At 42.3% G+C, this 27776-nt stretch overlaps 1 protein-coding gene across 1 annotated transcript; it reads right to left on the bottom strand.

The window, feature by feature from the left end:
* Positions 1 to 203: 203 nt before the first annotated feature.
* Positions 204 to 27719, bottom strand: acer1 (alkaline ceramidase 1). The gene is made up of 6 exons (XM_072244379.1): positions 27627 to 27719; positions 23211 to 23325; positions 20254 to 20389; positions 10268 to 10405; positions 6513 to 6650; positions 204 to 381 (listed from the first exon to the last, which is right to left on the bottom strand). The coding sequence occupies exons 1-6, from the start codon at positions 27717 to 27719 to the stop codon at positions 204 to 206; spliced, it is 798 nt and encodes a 265-aa protein (XP_072100480.1).
* Positions 27720 to 27776: the final 57 nt, after the last annotated feature.

Genomic DNA, 27776 nt, shown 5'->3' on the forward strand with positions numbered 1-27776 from the left:
AGAAGTAAGTACTTCAAACATGAAAGTTTGACAACATTTCTACCCACTTAATAGTAATAACTAACAGTGTGACAAATAAATCATTTCACATTAGACTCATTCCTTTGACCATAATTAACATTCTCACATGAGAACCTCATAGCTAATATATGTAGGCATTGAATAATAATGTGTGTAACATGATTTAACCTTGCACAACCCCGTCAAAAGATTTTTTGGAAAGGATGCTTAGTTGTTATAGCAAGATATGGCAGACCCAGGAATCGCCAGTTTTCAGGCCAATACCTCACTTCTGGTTTGGTCTCTGGAATTTCATAAAATGCATCAAAATATGCAAACAGCGTTGCACCATGGATAACTGCCATATTAATCAGCACGTGCCTGTAAAAGAAAGCACAGAAGAATAAAATAAACTTTGTAGCAATTTTGGGAGCACTTTGGTTTTTTGATGTACAGTAGTTTGGTTTCTTTCACACTTAAAACCAAAGAGCAAACTCAGTGCAAACATTTCATAGCCATGTAAGCAGACCAGTAAACTAGAGAGTTTGTAATTTGTCTTAAAGACACATAGATAGGTTAATAAAGCTAACTTGGTCAAGTGGCCACTCCATTAGGTACACCTGTACACTTGCTTGCTAATGCAAATATCTAATCAGCCAATTATATGGCAGCAACTCAATACATAAATGCATGCAGACATGGTCAGGACTCACTGAGATGTTGTTCAGACCAAGTATCAGAATGGGGAAGAAATACGATCTAAGAGGCTTTCACAGTGGAACGATTGTTGGTGCCAGACGGGGTTAATTTGAGTATCTCAGAAACTGCTGATCTCCTGGGATTTTCACGCACAACAGTCTCTAGAGTTTTACAGAGAGTAGTGTGATGTAGAGAGCGGCAGTTCTGTGGGTGAGAACACCTTTTTGATGTCAGAGGTCAGCGGAGAATGGCCAGACTAGTTCAAGCTGACAGGAAGGTGACAGTAACTCAAATAACCACGTGCTACAGCAGTAGTATGCAGACAGCATCTCTGAATGCACAGCTGAAACTCGAAGCTGTAGAAAGCTCGAACACACACTCAGTGGCCAAAGCGCAATATCCCTGCAGAGGGCAGCAGTATACTAGTATTGTTCAGTACCTGGTCCGGCGACTAACATTTTAATGTCGTACTTGGGTTGGAACAATAAATCAGTGTCATAAGTTTTAACAAAGATTAATAAAATGGAAAATTATTATGACCTAGGAAAGAGTAAGTTTATGCTGAAACTTTTACTTAAATTTAGAGCAACTGACTGTCCCTATAAGAATGGAAAATTAATAATTGATCATGTTTTCACTCAAAAGAGCTGGGTTTTTCACTTGTTGTGGTCTTTTCATTTTCGTCCATTGCCTACCTCCTGCATGAAGCAATGTAAGAACTTTGTGTCTAAAGCTCGTAAATGTAAGGCCTCAAAGGCCGATGGAAATCACATTCTTCTTACCTCAGTTTGTCTCAGAATTTTCTAGTAGACCTTGGACAAATAGCCATCGACACCCCATTAGGCCATAGGACATAGGAGCAGAATTAGAAATTCAGCCCTACTCTGCCATCCGATCTTGGCTGATTTATTTTCCCTCTCTGCCCCATTCTCCTGCCTTCTCCCTGTAGCCTCTGACATCTTTACTAATCAAGAACCTATCATCCTCTGCTTTAAATATACCCAATGTCCTTTGCCTTCACAGTCATCTGTGGCAATGAATTTCACAGATTCATCAGTCTCTGGATGAAGACTGGCACTCTAGTTGATCTTTCGTTGATCCTGTTATAGTCACTATTCTATAGATTTGCTGAGTATGCCCGCAGGAAAATGAATCTCAGGGTTGTATGTGGTGACATATATGTACTTTGATCCTCTTCATCGCTGTTCTAAAGGGACACTCTTCTATTCTGAGGATGTGCCCTCTGCTTGTAGACTCCTTCACTACAGGAAACATCCTCTCCACATCCACTCTATAAAGGCCTTTCAATATTTGATAGGTTTCAATGAGATCTCCCTTCATTCCATTAAAATCCAGAGAGTACAGGCTCAAAGCCATCAAACACTCTTCATATGTTAACTCTATTATACTGTGACTTAGACTAGAATTATGTGATATACAGTATTTATCAAATGTCAAACAAGTAAAATAACAATGAAAAAAGTAAATTATTAAGAAGTTTAGCTCTTCCCCTTGAAGTAAGACCATGAGACCATGAAATATAGGGGTAGAATGAGGCCATTTGGCCCATCGTCTTTTCCACCCTTTCATCATGGCTGATATATTTTCCCTTTCAGCCCCAATCCCTGCCTTCTCTCTGTATCACTCAATGCCCCAACCAACCATGAATCTACCAAACTCTGCCTTAAATATACATAAAGACTTGGCTTCCACAGCTGAATTCCACAGATACACTATTCTCTGGCCAAAGAGTTTCCTCCTCATCCCCATTCAAGGGATACCCCTCTGTTCTGAGACTGAGTCCTCTGGTCTTAGACTCTCTCAACATAGGAAACATCCTCTCCACATTCACTCTATTAAGGCCTTTCAACATTCAATAGGTTTCAATGAGGTCACCCCTCATTCTTCTGAATTATAATGAATACAGGCACAGAGCCATCAAACACTCTTCATATGACAAGTTGTTCAATCCTGAAATTATTTTTGTGAACCTCCTTGGAATGCTGTCCAGTGTCAACACATCCTTTGTAAGATAAGGGGCCCAAAACTGCTCACAATACTCCAAGAGGCCTCACCAGTGCCTTATAAAGTCTCAATACTACATCCTTGCTTTTGTATTCTAGTCCTCTCAAAATGAATGCTAATATTGCATTTGCCTACCTCACCACTGACTCAACCTGCAAATTAACCTTTAGGGAATCCTGCACAAGGACTCCCAAGTCCCTTTCCGCCTCTCCATATAGAACATAGAGTACCTTTTTTATTTCATTCAATGGTTAAGTGGTTCCATTTAAAATCAGAGAATGTATACAGTATACAACCCAAAATTCTTACTCTTCACAGACATCCTCGAAACAGAGGAAAAACCCCCAAAGAATGAATGACAGGAAAAAATGTATGAACCCCAAAGCCCCCTGCCCCTCCCATGCGCAAGCAGCAGAAAATAGCATCAACCCTCCCCCTCCCCTTTCTTATTCTAGCATAAAGCATCAGCATTCCCACCACCCACCTTACAAGCAACACCAAAGTGCATGACCATACACTTCCCTACACCATATTCCATCTGCCACGCATTTACCCATTCTCCTAATCTGTCTAAGTCCTTCTGTAGCCTCTCTACTTCCTCAAAACTACCTGCCCCTCCACCTATCGTCGTATCATCCGCAAACTTTGCAACAAAGCCTTCAATTCCATCATCCAAATCATTGAAATATAACGTAAAAAGAATCGGTCTCAACACAGACCCCTGTGTAACACCACTAGTCACCAATAGCCAACCAGAAAAGGCTTGCTTTATTCCCACGCTTTGCCTCCTGCCAATCAGCCAATGCCTTATTCGTGCTAGTATCTTTCCTGTCATATCATGTTCTCTTAACTTGTTAAATAGCCTCATGTGTGGCACCTTGTTAAAGGCCTTCAGAAAATCCAAGTACACAATATCCACCAATTCTCCTTTGTCTCCCCTGCATGTTATTTCTTCAAATAATTCCTACAGATTTGTCAGGCAAGAATTTCCCTTGAGGAAACCATGCTGACTATGGCCTATTTTATCATGTGCCTCTAAGTACCCCAAAACCACATCATTAATAATCAACTCCAACATCTTCCCAGCCAATGAGGCCAAACTAAATAGCCTATAATTTCCTTTCTTCTACCTCTCTTCCTTCTTGAAGAGTAACATTTGTAATTTTCCTGTCTTCCTGAACCATTCCAGAATCTAGTGATTCTTGAAAGATCATTACTAATGCCTCCACAGTCTCTTGAGCCACCTCTTTCAGAACCCTGGGGTGTACACCATCTGGTCCAGGTGACTTATCTACCTTCAGATCTTTCAAGTTCCCAAGACCTTCTCTCTAGTCATGGCAACTTCACACACTTCTGACCCTTTACACTCTCGAACTTCCACCACACTACTAGTGTCTTCCACAGTAAAGACTGATGCAAAATACTTATTCAATTTGTCCACAATTTCCTTGTCCTCCTCCCCTCTCTTTTACACTTTATGTATCTGAAGAAACTTTTGGTATCCTCTTTAATATTATCGTCGAGATTACTTTCGTATTCCATCGTTTCCTTCTTAGTGACTTTTGTAGTTGCCTTCTGTTGGTTTTTAAATCTTCCCAATCCTCTAACTTCCCACTAATTTTTGCTCTATTATGTGCCCTCTCTTTAGCTTTTATGTTGGCTTTGACTTCTTGTCAGCCACGGTTATGTCATCTTGCCTTTAGAATAGTTCTTCTGTGCCATCAGATTTGTTTCCAGAATTTGAAACGTCAGACATAGTGTTCCTGCACTAACTATCGTCACAAATTCAACCCTTGAAACATGGTAAGTTATTTTTAAATTCTATTTGCTCTCACTGAATCTCTGTGTATCGTACTTTTGATAACACCAATACCATGAGGAAGGCTTGGTTGTTAAATTTAAAAGGGTCTCCCAGTAATTCCTGACTATGAGTGAGATTCATAGTCAGGAATCCTGCTGTTGTCTATAAGGAGTTTGTACGTTCTCTCTGTGACCGTGTGGGTTTCCTCCAGGTGCTCTGGTTGCTCCCACAGTCCTAAGACATATATGTTGGTAGGTTAATTCAGCACTGTAAATTGTCCTGTGATTAGGCTAGGATTAAATCTGGGATTGCTGGATGGCATTGCTTGAAGGGCCGGAAGTCTGTATCTCAATAAATAAATCAGATTAATAAACTACGACAATTCAAGGCCTAGCTCCTCTGAGTGAAAGCCTAATTCAATTCACAAAGTCAAAGGTCGTCTGCAGGTAGGTTTGTTATTCTCAAGCTAAATTGTTGATAGTACTGGAACAAATGGTTGATCTGTCTGAAAAATTAAGGTTCTGAAAGTGAAAATGAATAAAACAATTCACAGAAAACTTACAGCAGAAAAGGGGCTATCAGGCTCATCGTGCCCATGCCTGATCTATCCAAGAGCAATCCAGCTCGTCTCTCTGCAATAGCTTTGGTATGTTACGCTCACAAGCTTGTAGTTACTGGGCTTAAATCTGCAAGGTACAGGTTTTTTCACTCCCCAGCCATGACCTACAGCTGTACAGATACTCAGGATGATATTCCATTCCACTTTGCCAATATGGTAATAAATTGCATTTTCAGTTAATTAAGTCCAGACATGCCAGTGTGGGAATGGAAAGTGGAATTGAAAAGGGTGGGCACCAGGAGAACCTGGCTTTGGCACAAAAACAATCCCTTTTTCTATTCTGTGTATCACTACACATAACTTTTACATTGACGCACAATTTATGGTAACTGCCTGTTCACTCAGCTTGCCCAATTCCCCTTGAGGCCTTAGCACCCTCCTCCTCCTCACTCACAAACTCATATAGTTTTGTTACATTAGCACACCTAGAAATGTGACATTTGGTCCCCTCAAGAAATTTGCTGAATAATTGGGGATGTAAACAGACTGCCAATCCGAGAAAGATTGTTTATGCTTGCTTTTAATCTATCCCAAAAGCAATTCTCCATCCATGTCAGTACATTACCTCCAATTCCATGTGTGCTGACTTTGTTGGCCAACTTTCCATGCGAGACTTATTGAAAATATTCTGAAAATCCAAGTCAGACACATCCACTTGCTTTTCTCCTCACCTACATAATGTCACATCATCCAAGAATTCCAGTACATTTGTCAAATATGTCCCACTAAGGCCTCTCACTCATGTAATGGTGCTTAACAACCATATTGGTACTAATATACCATCAGCGGCTTCACTTTGAACCCCTCAGTACAATCATCGAAGTATAAAGCCAAGTTTGATGTCATGATATCCTACTGAATCAGTCAGACATCCACTAATTTCAAAGTAAATTAGTAGAAAGATTTTCCAGTTTGTTATTGTAAGAACATGACAACAGCTGACCTAGACAATGATGGTATTGAAGATGATCACTTGAGTCTAGAAGGTTTAGGGCCACACATACAAAATGCTGGAGGAACTCAGCCAGCCAGGCAGCATCTAGGACATGAGAAAAGTTGACATTTCGGGCCGAAACCCTTGGCAGGACTGGCGGAGTGTTTCAGTCCGAAACTTCAACTGTACTTTTTTTCCATAGATGCTGCCTGGCTTGCTGAGTTCCTCCAGCATTTTGTGTGCGTTGCTCAGATTTCCAACATCTGCAGATTTTCTCTTGCTTGTGTCTAGAAGCTTCAGAATCATATAGGAGATTAAACTAGTGCACCTTAAGAAAGAGGATTGATATCACCCACGAAAATCATTGATACGAGAAAAATCTGAAATCACAAACAATAAAAAATGTGCTAAAATATTTTGAAACTTTTTTTTACCAGAAGCTATGGAGGTAGTAAAATTTAATCTGTCTCCAGAAAGCACAGAGTAAACGATCACTTAGCCAGCAAGAAATTGCTACCAGCCACCAAGCCACGGTGGCAAAGGCAAGATGAATTATTCTTTGGTCCGTACAGCTGAAAAATAAACACAAATCTTTGTGATTCATCCATGTTATGATTGACCCCATTCTCTTTAATCACTATTCCCATACGTATATCTATATCACTTCTATTAGAGTTCTCAGCTACTTCCTTATCTTCTACTCTAATACACTTTGCCTTTTCTCTTTGCAACATCCATATCTCTCAGCAGGGACCAGTGAACACTCCAAACCCTAACCCACTCTGATCTTCTCCCATCGAAGAATTGCTGGCCAGTTTACCCTTCCTTGCACATTACTACAGGATTAGCAGTAGACAACACCTCGGCAAGATCAGTCCAGAAGATGTCATCTCCAACTTGCTCTACTGCCTCTGTATGAGTCAATGTGCCTTTCTTTGGAATCTGCTTAACACCCACAAACTGGAAAAGATATCACTAGGCCAGTGTTAAAGTAAGTGAAATAACTTTAGATATGACAATGCCTTTCCTCCATCAGGGAGCAACCACAACTCCCTGAGCTTAGCATAGCCTTACGTAAAATAGGAGAGGACGGTATGGGAAAGTATTCAATTTGCGGAGGGCTAATTATGGTGGTGTTGGGCAGGAACTTGGGAGTGTAAATTGGGAACAGGGAAATATACAACTGAAATAATTCAATTGTTTTGGAGAGAACTTGCATGGGGTTCTGGATAGGTTTATCCCATTGAGGCATGGAAAGGATTGTAGAGTGAAGGAATTATAGTTGACAAGAGAGGTGGAACATTTAGTCAAGAGGAAGAAAGAAGCTTATTTAAGGCTTAGGAAACAAAGATTAGACAGGGCTCTTGAGAGTTCTAAGATAACCAGGAAAGAGCTTAAGAAGGGGCACAGGAGAGCTAGAAGGGCACATGAGAAACCTTGGTGGATAAGATTAAGGAAAAGGTGTTCTAGATGTACGTGAAGAACGGGAAAATGACAACAGGAGATGACAGACCTTAGTTCGACCCCACCTTGGAGGACTGTGCTCAGTTCTAGTCACCTCACTACAGGAAGGATGTGGAATCCATAGAAAGGGTGGAGAGGAGATTCACAAGGATGTTGCCTGGATTGGAGAGCATGCCTTATGAGAATAGGTTGAGTGAACTTGGCCTTTTCTCCTTGGAGCGACGGAGGATGAGAGGTGACCTGATAGAGATGTATATGATGATGAGAGAAATTGATTGTGTGGATAGTCAGAGGCTTTTTCCCAGGGCTGAAATGGCCTACATGAGGTGATACAGTTTTAAAGTGCTTGGAATTAGGTACAAGGGGGATATCAGGGGTAAGTTTTTCACACAGAGAGTGGTGGGTATGTGGAATGCGCTGCCAGAGACGGTGGTGGAGGCGGATATAATGGGGTCTTTTAAGAGCCTCTTAGATAGGCACGTGGAGCTTAGAAAAATAGAGGGCTATGTGGTAGGGAAATTCTAGGCAGCTGCTAGAGTAGGTTACATGGTCAGCACAACATTGTGGGCTGAAGGGCCTGTAATGTGCTGTAGATTTCTATGTTTCTACATTTCTAACAGATAGGGTAGGACCAATTGGGAATAAAATAGAAAACCAGTGCCTGGAGTCGGAGGAGGTGGGAGTGGTCCTTAACGAATACTTGGCTTCAGTTCTCACCAATGAGAGGGACCTTGACGAAAGTGAGGTCAGCTTAGAGCAGTCTAGTGTGCCGAAACATGCTGAGGCTAAGAGACAGGATGATTACATTGTCACTGGCCACTGGAGTAGCATCAGAACGCTGGAGGATAGCAAGTGTCATTCTTTTGCTCAGGAAAGGTAACGTGTGAATTGTCGACAAGCTGGTCTTACATCAGTGGTGGGCAAGCTTGTTAGCAGTGTGGATCTTGGGGTTCACGTCCATAGATCCCACAAAGTTGCCATGCACGTTGATAGAGTGGTTTCACGGTGTGCGATGGCCTTCCTTAATTAAAGGACTGAGGTAATGTGGCAGCTCTATGAAACTCTTGGATGGGTGAAATTAAAAGTTGAGGCCAATGTGGGGTGGAAGCATTAGGATGATCTTGGTGTAGGTCAGAAGGTCGGTACAACATCGTAGGGTGAAGGACCTGTGTACTGTGCTGTACTGTTCTATGTTTTAATACTGAGTTTAAATCCTGGAACACCCTAGCCAAAAGCAACGTAGGACCACCTTCACCAGAGTAGTCTGATGGTTCAAGAAAGCAGCCCGCTATCAGCTTCTCCAGGGCACTTAGAGATGGACCTTGCCAAGCTTGCCCATGTACCACTATCCTGAAAAATGAATTAATTATAAACAAAACTGTCACAGTCAAAATCATTGTTTATGGTACATGATATTCACATGTAATTAACAAACAACGGACCATGTCCCAGGTGCCAATAAAATACCATACTTTAATAACCAGGTTCCTTAAGGTTGTTACAGGCAGGAGTGGTTGTGGAGACAAGCTCCCAGTACCTACTAAATGCTCCCAATGGTGTGTGTCTCAAATAGCCTCTGACAACCATGTCCAGCTCCTGGCCTTCACACGTGACTTAGGTACTAAGCCCAGCGGAACCCTTTCTACTCACAGGAGAAGGGGCAAAGGTGGGTTATTGGTGCCTTAAAAAAAGTTGCTTCAGGCAGATGGGACTCGTCAGCCATAGTTGGAGAGTGGAGAGCTTGTTACCTGGGTAACAGCTTGCTCTTCCTATTGTGCAGCCCAGGCCTGTGTGTCTAGACAGCTAGGACGCAACATCCATGATTAACCCTGACTGACAGAGGCCTCATCATCATCAATTACCATGTAGTACCATTAGAATGAATATCTTTAGTTGTTTCAATGTTAATTACACTCAGTGGCCACGTTATTAGGTCCAGCTGTACACCTGCTGGTTAATGCAAGTATCTAATCAGCCAATGATGTGGCAGCAACTCAATGCATAAAGATATACAGACACAGTCAAGAAGTTTGGTTGTTATTCAAACCAAACATCAGAATGGGGAAGAAATGTGATCTAAGTGACTTTGACCTTGAAATGATTGTTGGTGCCAGACGGGGTTAGTTTTGAGTACCTCAAAAACTGCTGACCTCCTTGCATTTTCATGCACAACAGTGTCGAGAGTTTGCAGAGAATGGTGTGAAAACAAACAACAACAAAAAATCCAGTAAGCGGCAGTTTTGGGGAGTGAAAACACTTTGTTAATGAGAGAGGTCAGAGGAGAATGGCCAGACTGGTTCAAGCTGACAGGAAAACACGGCAAGGCAAGGCAATTTTATTTGTGTAGCACTTTCCAAACACGAGGCAAGTCGAAGTGCTTTACATAAAACAAGATACAAAAAATCAAACATCAAATTTCAGGCAATGTAAAGAGAATAAAATCAAGCAAAACTAAAGGAATAAAATTACAGTGCAGTAGATTCTAATTAAAAGTTACAGCAAAAAGAAAGGCTTTAAGCCTCAATTTAAAGGTGCTTAAATTTGGGGCAGACTTCAGAATACCTGAAAGGCAACAATAACTCAAATAACCACACGTCACAATGGCGGTGTGTGGAAGAGCATCTCTGAACGCACCACATGTCAAACATCTGCACCAGGCTCTACTCCTGTACTTCATAAAGTGGATGTCTCATTGTTTAATACAGTATTTATGTAAAGCTCTTACCTTTTCAGTTCAAGCGTAATCACATAAATGACATGCAAGGCGACAGTATTCAGTGCATAAGCATTCACTGTTGGTCTATAAAATGACAGGACTGTGCTCAGCAGTGCGATGAGAAAGACAATCAATGAAAAAGATTTCCTAGAGAAAGGAAAACAAGTTTCAGTAAACTTTGGATTGAGGGATTATTTCTCAACAATAATGAGTTGAAAAGCTCATTCAGACATAGGACAACGCAGCAAACTATTAGAATTAGGAACTATCAAGTGGCCAGAATTAGCCAGCTGGTGGTGTAGTGGCATCAGTACAGGACTTCGAGGCAAGTGGTCCTGGGTTCGAACCACTTGCACGTTTTCCATCCTTGCTGGGTTGAGTGTTGGGCTAGAGATGGCAAGATTGCTGCCTGATGCACCACAAGACATGGAGAGGAATAACAAGTGTCCAGAATTACAAATCAGAAATCTTAAAAGGTTGTGGGAGATTACAAAGCTAAAGATTTGGAAAGAGTTTTAACATTTCAGTATTGTTTAACTGGGGGTTGGCAAGTACAGTGGTAATGAATGAACGGGATGCAGTTTTCAATGACTTCAAGTCTGCGGAGTGTAGAATGAGGGAAGATAACCAGAAGATTTGGGAGTTTTGACCAGCGGCCAATCCAGTCATTGGAAGTTTGGAGAGGAGGGGTCTTCAATCAGGTCCACTGCCCAAGGATAAAGGGGAGCATCAGTGTAATAGAGCTTTGATCAGCAACCACGCGGCGTCTGGGACCGATTAGTAAGAGCAAATTAAAGGAAGGAAGGCAGGGAAAAGTTCAGTGGCCATTGTCTGAGTAGACATAATCAGAGTGGCTTTAGCTCTTCAAGGCTTCACGCAGAGAAAGGAAAGGAAAGCTCAAGTTTTCTTTTCCTTCTGTTCTTTACATCTGCTCAGCTAGGACAGTAGAGATGTCAGGCAAGATAGCGAAATGCTCCTCTTGAGGGATATGGGAAGGCAGAGAGACCTCCAGTGTTCCTGATGACTCCAGCTGCCAGAAGTGCATCCAGTAGAAGCTTCTAACAAACCACGTTAAGAAGTTGGATCTGGAAGTGGATGAACTCTGGATCATCCAATGGGCTGAAGGGGTGACAGACAGGACATATAGAGGGATAGTTACACCCAAGGTGCAGAGCACAGGAAACCGGGTGACAGTCAGGAAGGGGAAGGGGTTAAGGAGCCAGTGCCGAGAACCCCCGTAGCCTTCCCTCTCAACAACAGGTTTATCACTTTGGATACTGTTGGGGGGCAGGGGTGACCTAACGGAGGAAAGTCACAGCGGTCGGGTCTCTGGCACCAAGTCTGCTCAGAAGGGAAGGGGGAAGAAGGGGGTTCGTTAGCTAGGGGAATGGGCAGGAGGTTCTGTGGGTGAGAACGAGATTCCCAGATGGTATGTTGCCTCCCAGGGGGATCCGGGATATCTCAGATCGAGTCCTCAGCATTCTTAAGTGGGAAGGAGAACAGCCAGAAGTCAGGGTCCATATAGGTTCCAATGACATGTGTAGGACCAGTGATGAAGTTCTGTATAGGAACTTCATGGAGTTAAGTGCCAAGTTAAAGGGCCAGACCTCCAGGGCTGTGATCTCAGGATTGTTACCCATGCCACGGGCTAGTGAAGCTAGAACTAGGAAGATGTTTAACACGTGGCTAAAGAGTTGGTGTAGGAGGGCAGGCATAAGATTTTTGGATCATTGGGCTCTCTTTCAGGGAAGATGGGACCTGTACAGAAGGGACAATTGCACCTGAATTGCAGAGGGATTAATATCCTAGTGGGAAGGTTTGTTAATGCTGCACAGTGGGGTTTAAACTAGAGTTGCAGGGGGATGGGAACCAGAGTGCCAGAACAGTTAGTGGGGAGGTTGTGGAGGCAGATGTTGGAGAGACTTCAGACAAGGTTAGGTTTTGGAAGGTTCAGCATGGTGCGACTAGTGACCTGAGATGCGTGTATTTCAATGCAAGAACTAGCGTAGGAAAGACTGATGATAGTGCTGAAGATGAGGCAGCTGGTTTACAAACAGAGGCAATGTGTAGTGAGGAGAGGCTGTTGATGGGGCAAAATTGCAGTCAATGGATGAGTTGCAACATCAAAGGTGATCAAAACCAAAAAGGGTAAATACAGGATTGAAGGTGTTGTATCTGAATGTGCACAGTGTATGGAATAAGGTAGATGAGTTTTCAGCACAGTTGCAGATGGCAGGTATGATATTGTTAGGCATCACTGAATCATGGCCAAAAGATTATAGCTGTGAGCTTACTGTCCAAGGGTACACATTGTATCGAAAGGATAAGCAGGAAAGCAAAAGGGGTGGTATTGCTCTGTTGGTAAAAAATGAAATAAAATCATTATAAAGAGGTGACATAGGGTTAGAAGGTGTTGAATCATTGTGGATAGAGCTAAGGAACTGCAAGAGCATAACTCCCAAACAGTAGTAAAAATGTGGTCTGCAAATTACAATGGGAGATAGAAAATGCATGCTAAAAGAACAACGTTACAATAGTCTTGGGCGAATTCAATATGCAGGTAGATTGGGAAGATCAGGTTGGTGCTGGATTACAGGAAGGGGAATTTCTAGGGTGCCTACGATATGGATTTTTAGAGCAGCTCATAGTTGAGCCTACCAGAGGATCGGCTATTCTGGATTGGGTGTTGTGCAATGAATCAGAATTGACTAGAGAGCTTAAGGTAAAAGAACCCTTAGCGGAAAGTGATCATAATATGATCTAATTCACCTGAAATTTGAGAAGGAGAAGGTAAAATCAGGCTATCAGTAGTACAATGGAGTAAAGGGAATTACAGAGCAGTGAGAGAGGAGTTGGCCAGAATTGATTGGAAAGGAACACTGGCAGGGATGGCGGCAGAGCAGCAATGGCTGGAATTTCTAGAAGCAATTTGGAAGGCACAGGATAGATACATTCCAAAGAGGAAGAGGTATTCTAAAAGCAAGGTGGCTCAACTGTGACTAACAAGAGAAGTCAAAGCCAACATAAAAGCCAAAGAGAGGGCATATAATAGAGCAAAAGTTAGTGGGAGGTTAGAGGATTGGAAAGCTTTTAAAAGCCAACAGAAAGCAACTAAAAAAGTTATTAAGAAGGTAAAGATGGAATATGAAAGTAAGCTACCCAGTAATAAAGGGTGCCTTTTCTGACTGGCTGTGGGTGACTGGTTTGTGTTGGGACTGATTCTTTTTCCATTATATGTCAATGATTTGGAGGATAGAATTGATGACTTTGTTGCAAAGTTTGTAGACGATATGAAGATAGGTGGAGGGGCAGGTAATTTTAAGGAAGTAGTGAGGCGAGACAAATTAGGAGAATGGGCAAATGAGTGGCAGCTGAAATACAATGTTGGGAAGTGTATGGTCATGCACTTTGGTAGAAGAAATGAAAGGGTTGACTGTTTTATAAATAGAGAGAAAATATGAAAAAACTGAGGTGCAAAGGGACTTGGGAGTCCTTGTGCAGGATTCCCTAAAGATTAATTTGCACTTTGAGTCTGTTGTGAGGAAGATAAATGCAATGTTAGCATTCATTTTAAGAAGACTAGAATATAAAAGCAAGGATATAATGTTGAGACTTTATAAAGCACTGGTGACACCTCACTTGGAGTGTGGTAGCAGTTTTAGGCCCCTTATCTTAGAAAGCATGTGCTGAAACTGGACAGGGTTCAAAGGAGGGTCACAAAAATGATTCCGGAACTGAATGGCTTGTCATATGAAGAGTGCTCTAGGCCTATATTCATTGGAATTCAGAAAAATGAGGGCTGACCTCAATGAAACCTATCAAATGGTGAAAGGCCTTAATAGGGTGGATATGGAGGATGTTTCCTATGGTGGGAGGGTCTAAGATCAGAGGGCACAGCCTCAGAATAGAGGGCCATCCTTTTAGAATGGAAATGTGGAGGAATTTCTTTAGCCAGAGGAGTTGAATCTGTAGAATTCTTTGCCATTGGTAGCTGTGGAGGCCAAGTCTTTATGTTTATTTAAGGCAGAGGTTGATAGATCCTTGATTAATCAGAGCATGAAGCGATATGGGGAAAAACAGGAGATAGGGCTGAGAGGAAACTTGGATCAGCCATAATGCAATGGCAAAGCAGACTCGATGGGGCAAATGGCCTAATTCTGCTCCTATATCTTATGGTGTTATGGTCTAAGTGTATTTTAGTAGTCAACGATAGAATAACAAAGATATGAAACGATTTCAAACACAGAGGTGCAAAGAAAAGTAGTGAAGATAGATTTTGTTACAAACACGGATATAGAAGAGCCTGAGATTTCGTTTCAGGATTAGGTATGACATCAAGCTGCAATCAAATTGCTTCATTGCAAATTCATGTCAGAAGGGAGGTGGATTAGATACTTAGAGAACATCATTGGTCATGGAGCTGAAGGCTATGGATTCTCTTTTCCATGATTTTAGCTGGAGGAATTCATCTACTACAGCACGACCACTGTGACCAAATAAAAAAAAGGAACAATATGTATAAAGAAAAATACCCTCAGTCCATCAGGCAGCATCTTTGACCCAAAATGTTAAGTCTGTTTCTCTTTGCACGGATGCTCCCTGACCTACTGTGTATTTCAGGCATTTTGTTTTTATGTCAGACTTCCAGCATCTGCAGTGTGTTGGTTTTCTTCAACAAACAGGGCAATGCAGCGGAAGAAACTGATACCATGCTTTTAAAAGGTGTTGCTGAGGGTCTGCATGTAGATGAGAGATAGGGAGGTCACCAATGGTGCAGGCCTAATTTTCATTTCACTAAACTGTTACAAACTGGTAGAAGTATTGCCAAAACTTTATTTTATGGTGAACTTGTATCATACACAGTATTGTTCTTGATAAAAACCGGTAGCATGGTGGTTGGCACAACGCTCCACAGCACCAGTGACCCAGGTTCAGTTCCTGCCACCGTCTGTAAGGACTTTTTATGTCTCCCTGTGACCATGTGGGTTTCCTCCGGGTGCTCCAGTTTCCTCCTACATCCCAAGGACGTACCAATTGGTAGGTTAATTGGTTATTGTAAATTGTCCCATGATTAGGCTAGGGTTAATTCAGGGGCAATGTGGTTCAAAGGACCAGAGGGCCTATTCCACACAGTATCTCAATAAAATAAAATAAATAAAATATTGCCTTTTGGTTTAATGACATTATAAGCTCTTTGAAACGGGGACACCTCTTTTTCCTTTATTAGGGGGAGAGAGAGAGAGCCTGTGGTATGTCAAATTACCGGGTGAACAAGTAGTCTTTGGGGTGCCGCAAGTCTGTGTCTTTATTGATGCTTTATTGCACACTTGAGCACTTGGTGGGGTGTGCCAATGTTTTTTTTGTTGGTGGGGGGTGTTGTTGCTTTGCTGCTGCTTACGCATGGGAGAGGGGAGTTGGAGGGGGGGCTTTGGGGTTCTAACATTTAACAGTCGTTCATTCTTTGGGGCACTCCTCTGTTTTTGTGGATGGTTGCGAAGAAAAAGAATTTCAGGATGTATATTGTATATATTTCTCTGACATTAAATGTACCTTTGAAACCTTTGAATAAGCTTCCTTCTGCTTCTGTAAGAGCATAGATCTTAGAAGAAGATAAGCTGGAATAAAATCATCTATAGTCTGGATATAAACAAATCACATGGTTTTAGAGGTCACAGAACTTTAAACACCAGTGTAAGAGACCAATTACAATACACCCAAACTGTTTCATTTCATACAGAGTTACAGCAGAGAAACAGTCCCTTCAGCCCATAAAGTCTGCACTGACTATTAATATTCATTTATGCTGATCCTGTGTTTGTTCTTCCCAAACTAATATCGTCTCTATCCAGATTCTACCACTAACCTACCAGGGGCAATTTATAATGGCCAATTAACCTAACCCCTACAACTCTTTGGATGGGGGAGGAAACCAGAGCGCCTAAAGGAAACCCATGTGGGTACAGGAAGGACATGCAAACTCCACAACAGCAGCCAGGGTCAGAGTTGAACCTGGGTCTCCAGTGCTATGAGACCTATGAGCTCTACCAGCTGTCCCACAGTGCTGCCTGATCTGAGCACTACTCCACAGCTATAACTGCCTGGGCTGCAAACTCTCAAGTGTGGACAAGTCAGGCCAGGTTTGATTCGGAACATGCACAGAGGACTGAAAAGAGGTTAAAAATTTGGAAATTGCAAGGGGATTGGAGCAGATAACTGCAAAATTGAAAAATAGAAGTAGAAGCTAGGTATGGCCAAGAGAAAAGAAGCCAAAGGTTTGTAAAAATTCTGGGTCAAAGACACACCTGCGGGGTAGTGGGGTAGTGAGGTAGTGAGAAGTAAAATTCATTAGAACTAAGCTTGCCCAGGTCAGAGCTCATGTATCTGCATGAGAAAAGGCCAAAAATTCTGACAGAGCAAGATGAGAATATCAAAATGGCAGGGTTGTTCAGATAATGTCACGGCTGCAGAAAAGGAGGAAGTTATGGAGGGATTGTCTACTGAGTCACTGTGGGTGGAAGTTAGGAACAGGAAGGGGTCAATAACTCTACTGGGTGTTTTTTATAGACCACCCAATACTAACAGGGACATCGAAGAGCAGATAGGGAGACAGATTCTGGAAAGGTGTAATAATAACAAGGTTGTCGTAGTGGGAGATTTTAATTTCCCAAATATTGATTGGCATCTCCCTAGAGTGAGGGGTTTAGATAGGGTGGAGTTTGTTAGGTGTGTTCAGGGAGGTTTCTTGACACAACATGTAGATAAGCCTACAAGAGGAGAGGCTGTACTTTATCTGGTATTGGGAAATGAACCTGGTCTGGTGTCAGATCTCTCAGTGGGACAGCATTTTGGAGATAAGTGATCACAATTCTTATCTCCTTTACCATAGCATTGGAGAGGGATAGGATCAGACAAGTTAGGAAAGCATTTAATTGGAGTAAGGGAAAATATGAGGCTATCAGGCCGGAACTTGGAAGCATAAATTAGGAACAGATGTTCTCAGGAAAATGTATGGCAGAGATGTGGCAAATGTTTAGGGGACATTTGTGTGGGGTTCTGCATAGGTATGTTCCAAGAAGACAGGGAAAGGATGTTAGGGTATAGGAACCGTGGTGGACAAAGGCTGTTGTAAATCTAGTCAAAAAGAAAAGAAGAGCTTACAAAAGGTTCAAAAAACTAGGTAATCATAGAGATCTAGAAGATTATAAGGCTAGTAGGAAGGAGCTTAAGGATGAAATTAGGAGAGCCAGATGGGTCCATGGGAAGGCCTTGGCAGACAGGATTAAGGAAAACCCCAAGACATTCTACAATATGTGAAGAGCAAGAGGATAAGACGTGAGAGAATAGGACCAATCAAGTGTGACAGTGGAAAAGTGTGTATGGAACTGGAGGAGATAGCAGAGGTACTTAATGAATACTTTGCTTCAGTATTCACTACGGAAAAGGATCTTGGCGATTGTAGGGATGACTTACAGCGGACTGAAAAGCTTGAGCATGTAGATATTAAGGAAGAGGATGTGCTGGAGCTTTTGGAATCTGATCAAATTGGCTAAGTCACCGGGATGGGACGAGATCTACCCCAGGCTTCTGTGGGAGGCGAGGGAGGAGATTGCTGAGCCTCTGGCAATGATCTTTGCATCATCAATGGGGATGGGAGAGGTTCCGGAGGATTGGAGGGTAGTGGATGTTGCTCTCTTATTCAAGAAAGGGCGTAGAAATAGCGCAGGAAATTATAGGCCAGTGTGTCTTACTTCAGTGGTCGTTAAGTTGATGGAGAAGATCCTGAAAGGCAAGATTTATGAACATTTGGAGAGGCATAATATGATTAGAAATAGTCAGCATGGCTTTGTGAAAGGCAGGTCGTGCCTTACAAGCCTGATTGTTTTTTTTTTGAGGATGTGACTCAATACATTGATGAAGGTAGAGCCGTAGATGTAGTGTATATGGATTTCAGCAAGGCATTTGATAAGATACCCAATGCAAAGCTTATTGAGAAAGTAAGGAGGCATGGGATCCAAGGGGACATTGCTTTGTGGATCCAGAACTGGCTTGCCCACACCAGGCAAAGAGTGGATATAAGAAGAAGAAGAAGAAGAAGAAAGCCCTTAACTCTGAGTGGAGTCATTGGAACGCGGTCATGACGGTGTTTTTTTAGCAGGCTTTCTTATTTTTATGAGGCCGAGATGCTAGCTCAACACTCAACCCAGCACAGATGGAAAGCGTGCAAGGGAGCCGGCTGGATTCGAACTCAGGAGCCTTTGCTCCGAAGTCCGGTGCTGATGCCACTATGCCACCAGCCGGCTAAAGAGTGGCTGTAGACGGGTCATATTCTGCATGGAGGTTGGAGACCAGTGGTGTGCCTCAGGGATCTGTTCTGGGACCCCTACTCTTCGTGATTTTTATAAATGACCTGGATGAGGAAGTGGAGGGATGGGTAGTAAATTTGCTGATGACACAAAGGTTGGGGGTGTTGTGGATATTGTGGAGGGCTGTCAGAGGTTACAACAGGACATCGATAGGAATGCAAAACTGGGCTGAGAAAATGCAGATTTTCAGATGCGGAGTTCAACCCAGATAAGTGTGAGGTGGTTCATTTTGGTCGGTCAAATATGATGGCAGAATATAGTATTAATGGCAAGACTCTTGGCAGTGTGGTGGATCAGAGGGATCTTGGGCTCCAAGTCCATAGGACACTCAAAGCTACTGCCAGGTTGACTGTGTAGTTAACAAGGCATATGGAGCATTGGCCTTTATCAACCGTGGGATTGAGTTTAAGAGCCAAGAGGTAATGTTGCAGCTATATAGGACCCTGGTCAGACCCCACTTGGAGTACTGCGCTCAGTTCTGGTCGCCTCACTACAGGAAGGATGTGGAAACCATAGAAAAGGTGCAGAGGAGATTTACAAGGATGTTGCCTGGATTGGGGAGCATGCCTTACGAAAACAGGTTAAGTGAACTCAGCCTTTTCTCCTTGGAGCGATGGAGGATGAGAGGTGACCTGACAGAGGTGTACAAGGTGATGAGAGGCATAGATTGTGTGGAGAGTCTGAGGCTTTTTCCCAGGGCTGAGATGGCTAGCACAAGAGGTAACAGTTTTAAGATGTTTAGAAGTGGGTAGAGAGGAGATGTCAGGGGTAAGTTTTTTTACACAGAGAGTGGTGAGAGTGTGGAATGGGCTGCCGGCTATGGTGGTGAAGGCGGAAACGATAGGCTCTTTTGAGAGACTCCTGGATAGGTACATGGAGCTTAGAAAAATAGAGGGCTATGTGTAACCCTAGATAATTTCGAAGGTAAGGACATGTTCAGCACAGCTTTGTGGGCCAAAGGGCCTGTATTGTGCTGTAGATTTTCTATGTTTCTAAGATTTAGATCCAGAAGGGAAAGAAGGTATAGAGTCTCAATACAGGAAGAAAATGTGTAGGTGTAGTGTCTAGACAGGCAGATGCAAAAGGCAGAACTGTTCAGTGAAGGGAGGGGAAGCTGTAGATTGTCCCCAGTGGCTGAAGATACACATGAAGATCAACAACATGGTCTAGATTTCCAGCATCTGCAAACCCTCTCATGTCTGAGTAAGATGGCAGGTAAATGGTTATATCAGAAAATGCCATTATAAGTGGTTAGATGGACAATTTCTGGTAAGAGTGAAGGCAAAAATGTTATTAAAAGTTATAATCCAGCAGACTGTACAAAAATAAGCACGGAGATATTTAAAACAGTCACTCCTGCAATAAAGTTGATAGCAAATAGCTTTGTGGCCACCATTACTCATACTAGAGTTTGACGTCAAAAGGTTAAATTCATCATTTTTATGATGGTATTGAACTCGTATCTCAGTTCAATAGCTCAAGCACCTGGATACTAGATCAGTGATCTAACTACTACCCTAAACACAATTATGCACAATACACGACAATTTAAACACCCTAAAAGTTGTGTGCACCTGAACTTCTAATTTGCTCTTTCTGCCCCAACTATTACCTAATTTTTTTTTTAATTACCTGCTTTTGATGAGCTTTAAGTGTCTCTTAGGAAACCACAGCATGTAAGCAATAGCCAACACCCACAGGATTGATAATTCATCCAGCAGTTGACCAAAGAAGCTCAGGGTCATGTGGTAGTATGCAGAGAAGCAACCTGTTATTATTGAGAAAAGATTAAAAGGTTCAAATTGAATGCAGCTGGCAATTGTCTCATTTTCCTAACTCTGGGTTTCAAAAAAACAAGATTTTAGGTATTTAAAACTCATGTTAAAACAATTGCAACATTTAAGAGAAGTTTGGATAAATACATGGATGGGAGGGGAATGGAGAGCTAAGGCCCAGTTGCAGGTCTATGGGACGAGGAATGGTAACAGTTCAGCATGGACTAAATGGGCTGAAGGGCCTTTTTTCTGTGCCGTAGTGCTCTATTGGTCCATGTAAAATCATATCTTGAAGTGATGCAAATGAAAAGTGACCTGACACAGGGTCTTTACTCTGGGCTGTCTGAGGTAATTTCACTTTGGATGCTAGAGATCGTGTGAATGACAATATAATCCTAAATCTTGGAAAGCACATGACATCTAGAAAACAGCAACAGACTAGAATGCCTTTCCAGTCTGAAAGCCGAGTAATGCTTTGGGGCAATGCTTCTCTTATCAGTACTGATTGACTGAAGTAATTGAATATTATCAATTATAAGGGAGCGGTGAGTCACAATGAGTGGGAACTCCCCCCCCCACCCCTCAGGATTAGTGTTACAGAGCTTGTTCTGTTTATTATGAGGTGGTAGTTCTGTAATAACATTAAATCAGAAATTTGAGCATTTTAATGTGTTTGTTTAGTGAAGGGAACATTGACTTGACTGCCACTTGGCAGTACAATATGAATTGGCATGTAGAAGGGAGATTGAAAATCTGGTTGAACGGTGCCACGACAACAACATCTGACTCCATGTCAGCAAAGCCGAAGAGCTGATTAACGACTACAGGAGGAAGTATCCAGACTGCTCGTATAATGGCCTGGTATGGAAACAACAATGCACAAGAACGAAAAAGCCTAAAACAAAGTGATGGATGCAGCCCAGTCTATCGCAGGAAAATCCCTCCCCACACTTGAGCACACTTATAAAGAGCACTGCCACAAGAAAGCAGCATCCATCCAGTCTCTGCTTTCTTCTTTACTTCTACCATCACGAAGGAGTTACAGGACCCTTAGGGTCCACATGACCAGGTTCAAAACCAGTTATTACCATTCAACCGTCAGGCTCCTAACAAGTGTGGACGACGGGTGTCACCTCAAAACTGAACTGTTTTCATGACTAGTGGATTCACTTTCAAGACTTCTAACTCATGTTCAGTATTATTTATCTATCTATATATCTATCTATTTATTTTATCTTCATCATCATTATTATTACTATTTTGTATTTGTACAGATTCTCCTCTTTCGCACATTGGCTGTTACCAGTCATTGTGTGTAGTTTTTCATTGATTCTATTGCATTTATTTGTTCGAGTGTGAATGCCTGCGATGAAATGAATCTCGGGGTTGTGTATGGTGACATGTATGTTCTGTGATAATAAATTTACTTCGAACTTTTAAGTTGGTGGCGGGCGTGGCAAGTGTAAGTAAAGGAGTGGGTCTCCAAACAAGCTGTGTGAAATGAACTGCAATGCACTATTCAAGAGATTTACTGTGGATAAATTTTCAAAATGTAAGACCGTAAGATGAGAAGATATAGGAGCAGAATTGGGCCATTTGGCCCATCTAGTTTGCTCTGCCATTTCATCATGCCTGATCCAATTTTCCTCTCAAACCCAGTCTCCTGCCTTCTTCCCATATCCCTTCATGCCCTGACGAATCAAGAATCTATCAACCTCTCTTTTAAATATATATAAAGACTAGGCTTCCACAGCTGCCTGTGACAAAGAGTTCCACATCCGCCACTCTCTGGCTAAAGAAATTCCTCCTCATCTACATTCTAGGATGCCCCTCGATTCTGAGGCTGTCCCCTCTGGTCTTAGACTCTCCCACTGTGGTAAACCATATATATATGTTGTGACTGGGTTACCTGTCTGGACACGCCCCTCTGCTGACTGCCCCTGTGGCTCCTCCCACAGACCCGTGAATAAAGGTGATTTCGCCCTGCTCCTCCTCTCAGTCCAGGGGCAGACACGCAGCATGCTGGAAGTCACATTTTACTGCGAATAAAAGCCTTTCAGTATTTACCCTACTTCAGTCTTTTGGAATAATTGAAGCTGCTTCAATTTTAATCGCAGTAAAATATGACTTCCAGCATGCTGCGTGTCTGCCCCTGGACTGAGGGGGAGGGGCAAGGCGAAATCACCTTTATTCACGGGTCTGTGGGAGGAGCCACAGGAGCAGTCAGCAGAGGGGCGTGTCCAGACAGGTAACCCAGTTACAACATATATATATGGTTTACCACACCCACCAAGGAAACATCCTCTCCACATCCACTCTATCAAGGCCTTTCACCATTTGATAGGTCTCAATGAGGTCACCCCTCATTCTTCTGAATTCTCCAGGCCCAGAGCCATCAGATGCTCTTCATATGACAAGCCATTCAAACCTGGAATCATTTTTGTGAACTTCCTTTGCACCCTCTCCAGTGTCAGCACATCCTTTCTGAGATAAGGGGCCCAAACCAGCTCACAATACTCCAAGTGGGGCCTCACCAGTGCGTTATACAGTTTCAACTTTACATCCACATGACTCTTCCAATATTTGTTAATGCAAGATATATAAGCAGCAGGAATTTCTAAAGCATTCAGCATTTTGCTGAGAAAAGTTAGCATCTACCCGAATCACAAAATCACTTGTACCACATTTTGTCCAGGTGCCGATGATCTGGCAGTAATACGAGTGAGCTAAGGTGTGGGTGAATCAGGCATTTTGTTGATTAGTAGAGCCAATAAAACTTTGCAGGTCATTCAGCGATAGACTTTGTGCACTTACCTACTAGCATCACCATGACCCAGATGAGATACACAGCTCTGTTCCTCTTTTGAGCATAGGGGTGTAATAGGTACATCATTATAGGGGCAGATATAAAGAAACTCACATTGCTGACCTGTAAATGAAAGCAGCAGTAACTAATAACAATGGGTGTATCCAACTTTGGGATGTTTTTAAGGATTGCTAAAATTACATTGGACCAGAGCCCTTCAATACCTCTAGTGCAGATTTAATTACTTTGAATATGATTGCCATTTTCTCGAAATTCATCCACCGAAAATTACAAACGTTTGGCTTGACCGTGCTTGTGTTAAACCACCTCCACAAATCCGCTGGATATCTGTTAGGATTAACTTTCCTTTGAAAAACAAAATCACCAATGGCCATCAGTGATAATCTAGGCATTCTTCTGTGAGATTTGTTAAACTAGCTTAAATCCATAACTTTCAGAAAGCTCAAGTGTCCTGCTGTGGAACTCCTGACAAAATGGTCTCAGCAGCAACTGGGACCAAATCCATTCAGCAACAGGGCAGCCAGAAATGTCGGTGAGTGCAACTTTCTCCCGTATGAGCATGGTCATCAAATTCCTGGAAGTAATCACTTTTATTCAATTAACATATTAATTCATATTGATATAAAACACTGGCAAGCCTTTAGAGAGCCATACTCAATTGTAGTTTTTGAAAAGAGAGAAATGTAAGCTTGTATTCAGGGGAAAGACTTCTGCGTGAACATAACACACTTTTCTGGTCTTCTCCTCTTTCAAGCTTACTTGAATCACTTTCCCAATGATTTGACTGAGATCAATTGTTTTGTGCAAATAAATCCCAGTGAACTTTGACAGACCTTCCTCTGCAATAAAACCACTCCTTTTATACTTAGTGGCCACTTTATTAGGTACGCCTGTATACCTGCTCAATATTGCAGGTATCTAATCAGGCAATCATGTGGCAGCAACTCTTTGCATAAAACCATAAAACCAGATGTGGTCAAGAGGTTCAGTTGTAATTTAGACCAAACATCAGAATGCTGAAGAAATGTGATCAAAGTGACTTTGACTATGAAATGATTATTGGTGACAGACAGGGTGGCTAGAGTATCTGAGTAACTGATCTCCTGGGATCCTTCATGCACAACAGCCTGTAGAGTTTATGGAGAATGGTGCGAGGGAATTTATTTATTTATTTATTTATTATTGATTGAGATACAGCGTAGAATAGACCCTTCGGCCCTTTGAGCTGTACTGCCCAGTTTAATCCAAGCCTAATCACAGGACAATCTACAATAACCAATTAGTCTACCAACTGGAGGTCTTTGGACTGTGGGAGGAAACTGGAGCACCTGGAGGAAACTCATGCGGTCACAGACAGCGGTGGGGAATCGAACCCAGGTCCTCTGTACTGTTAAGCATTGTGTTAACCACTACACTGCAGTGCCACCCTTCTAGGTAGGGAAGTTTAAGTTTAAGGGTAGGCTGTCTGAAAATCAAAGCCAGACCTCTCCAGGAGTGAAATTGGGAAACACTTCCACAGGTGAAGGGTGGGAGAAACAAAGGGACATTCTTTCCCATGTGGCAGTTAGAGGCAGCACAGTAGCATCGTAGTTCGTGTTACATTTTACAACGTCAGTGACCTGGGTTCAATTCTGTAAGGAGTTCGTATGTTCTTCCCGTGACCCAATGGGTTTCCTTCGGGTGCTCCAAATTCGTCCCACATTGCAAAGACGTACGGGTTGGTAGCTTAATTAGTCACATGGGTGTAATTGGGCAACGCGGGCTCTGTAAGTCAGAAGGGCCTGTAACCGTGCTGTATCTCTAAGTAGATGTTAATACTGAGTCAATCATTAGTTTCACTTTTACGATTGTTTGCTTTTTAATAATGAAAGATAGTAAAGAATATGGAAAAAAGCAAATGCATGGAGTTGAGTCACTGGTTGAGTCACTATCTCAGTGGAAATTCGGCCAATAATGAGGGTTAAATGGCCTCTATCCAACCCAGACAAAGAGTCTCGACCTGAAGCGTCATCCATCCATTTCCCTCCACAGATGTTGCCCGACTCCACTGAGTTCCTCCAGTGCTTTTGTCCTACTCCCACATTTGCCCTCTGCTTCATCACTCAGGAACATCGTGCAATACTCCCCGCACCCGCACCCTTCCCACTGCCACAATCCTCACACCACATCTTTCACGGGCACTCACAAATCATACTGTGATGCGGGGATAAAAGTACACCAGTACATGGGACCCATAAAAACCTATCCAAGCAGAACTGGGCGGAGCTGGCAAACTACCACTCAGGTGAGAAATTTAAACTTCTTTCATCTCCGGTCACATCACCCGATTTAATTTCAGGACCCTCAACTGCACAGATCTGTCTCTTGAAGGATAGTGTGGCACTGGAATGTAACAGAAGAACAGATGTAGATGAATTTCTTTCTCTACTGTGGAAGGCATTTCTACATATAGGAGGAAGGGTTTTGCAAGGAGCTGCTATAGACGGCACTGGAATTGAAACTGCAGCAACAGCAAACATCTCCACACCCAATGCGTATTGCTACAGCACATTTTCACCTCATCCCCTACTAAGCTGTGGCTTATAAACTTGCACCTCTCATACCCCTGCCCTGCCCCAAACCAAACCTCAGCCTTTCTTTTCTCCTTTCAGATAGCCAAGGTCCAGCTTGGTTGGGGAGTGGAGAGACACAGGAAGACAGCGAAGGGGAGGACATAATGTCATTCCCAAGAGTGACAATGGGTACGAGTGGGTAAAGTCGGCAATGTTAGCATTACCAACAGGTCTGAACTTCATGGGCACTGGCTCAGGAATGATTTACTCTCGTGCTTTACCTTCCTAGTGGAATCCCTGAGCTGTGAGCTTGCAGGGAAATAGAAGTGAAACAAAGCACAGGTGCCAGTTCCCTGGAGAGGAGGACGCACGAAAGAAATGGGCTGGGTGGATCAGGCATTTATCCTGCTGATGAACACAATCATTCTCCTAACCTGCTTCGCAGTGCTGACTGGAACACTGAAGTATTAGTTATGGCATTTTTTTTTGCTGATTGATATCAGAGTCTGTCCACACAGCATTGTTCCACATGCAGTAACACCCTAAAGATGGTATCGAAATGGAAGGTTCTAGAGTGTTGTAAATATTTCCAGTGACACCCAGTGAACACAAACAAATGGACTGGGTGACATTTTTTGGCCTTAAATGGCAGTGTGATACTTAAATGACAAATGTTCTGCAGTTGGATTTTTTTTTACGTGTCTGTGGTTCGCAAATTCGGATTCTCACTTTACATGATAGGAACAATTGATTAATTCAATGGATCTCTGCCTACGGATGAAAATGCCACTGCCCCACCCCATGTGCACTGAAATTTCTCCCTTAGACAAGTAGAGAACTGGTTCCTCAGCTACTCACCAATGGGGCAGTTTTAGAAAGTAATGAAAGAACATTAGGAAGTTAATTTATAGAGTGGATATCTCATTTAAAGAACTTGCACGGATAACATATGCTTAATGGCGTCATTCTGCGCTGTGTGTGTCTAAACTGGCAATTTCTCCATCTATTTTAATACTCAAAATGCTTTAAGTTTTGTTTCTTTTTGCTCCAATGACTTCTTCAGTGCCTGCGGACAACCTTTATCACCTACACAGACAGAGCAAAGACATTTTGTTTACATCCATATATTTTAAACATAAAGCCATGTCATCATTATCTGAAGACTAAGACACAGGTACAAAATCCCCAGATACACATTACCGCTATAGCTTTCACCAGCTACAATAGTGCCAGATCATTAGCAAAGGAGCCAAATGAAGGCATCCAAGCCAACGTAAGTCTTGAACTTGTTATGGGGAGTTAAAATTCATCTTTGATAGTTAGTTTAGTCATCAGCTTAAGATTTGGAAATTCATATTTGGATAAAATTGTAATTTGTATATTATGAGCTTAAATTTTTACATCTACACATAGTCAAAATAGATGAAATTTTCTACTGAAAGGTCATCCCTTGAGACATTAGCTCTGTTTTTCTCTCTCTCTCTTTCTCCCTGCACCTGCCTGACCTGCTGAGCGTACCCTGCATTTTGTGTTCATAATTTAGTTTGAAGTCTACCTTAGACAGATTGTTTTAATTCCTATCTATGGTGTAATTTTAAAATGCTGCAGCTGGAGCAATGCTAGACCATGAAGGATAAATGTGGGTGCCCACTCTAATTTGAGTCTGAGATACTGTTTAAGATAATGCTGTTTTGTTCAAGTTTTAGTCTGCCATTCGGTTTAAATTGTCCTACCTCTCATTCTGCTCTATAGTAGTTTAAAATGCTGTTGAATAGTTTAAGGTGTCACAGCTTGTTTTGTACTTCAGATTGTTTGGTACAATTGTGAAATTACATAGTTGGCAGTACTCACCATATTATAAAACTCAGCAACTTTCTCTGAAAACTGAAAATTATCTTCACACCAGTCAACCTGCGAACTCTGATATGCAAACACACTGGTCATCCTGAGTTCTTAGCTGAAAAGATTTAAATGAGAAACAGTGGTCATCAATAAATTATT

This window comes from Mobula birostris, chromosome 26 (assembly GCF_030028105.1).
Source record: "Mobula birostris isolate sMobBir1 chromosome 26, sMobBir1.hap1, whole genome shotgun sequence".
NCBI classification, from domain to species: domain Eukaryota; kingdom Metazoa; phylum Chordata; class Chondrichthyes; order Myliobatiformes; family Myliobatidae; genus Mobula; species Mobula birostris.

Coding starts and splice junctions, on each gene's coding strand:
- acer1 (XM_072244379.1), bottom strand. CDS start 27,719: ATGACCAGTGTGTTTGCATATCAGAGTTCGCAGGTTGACTGGTGTGAA. Junction 20,390..23,210: donor GGTCATGGTGATGCTAGTAG/GTAAGTGCACAA, acceptor CAATAATAACAG/GTTGCTTCTCTGCATACTAC. Junction 382..6,512: donor TACTACCTCCATAGCTTCTG/GTAAAAAAAAGT, acceptor TTTCTTTTACAG/GCACGTGCTGATTAATATGG.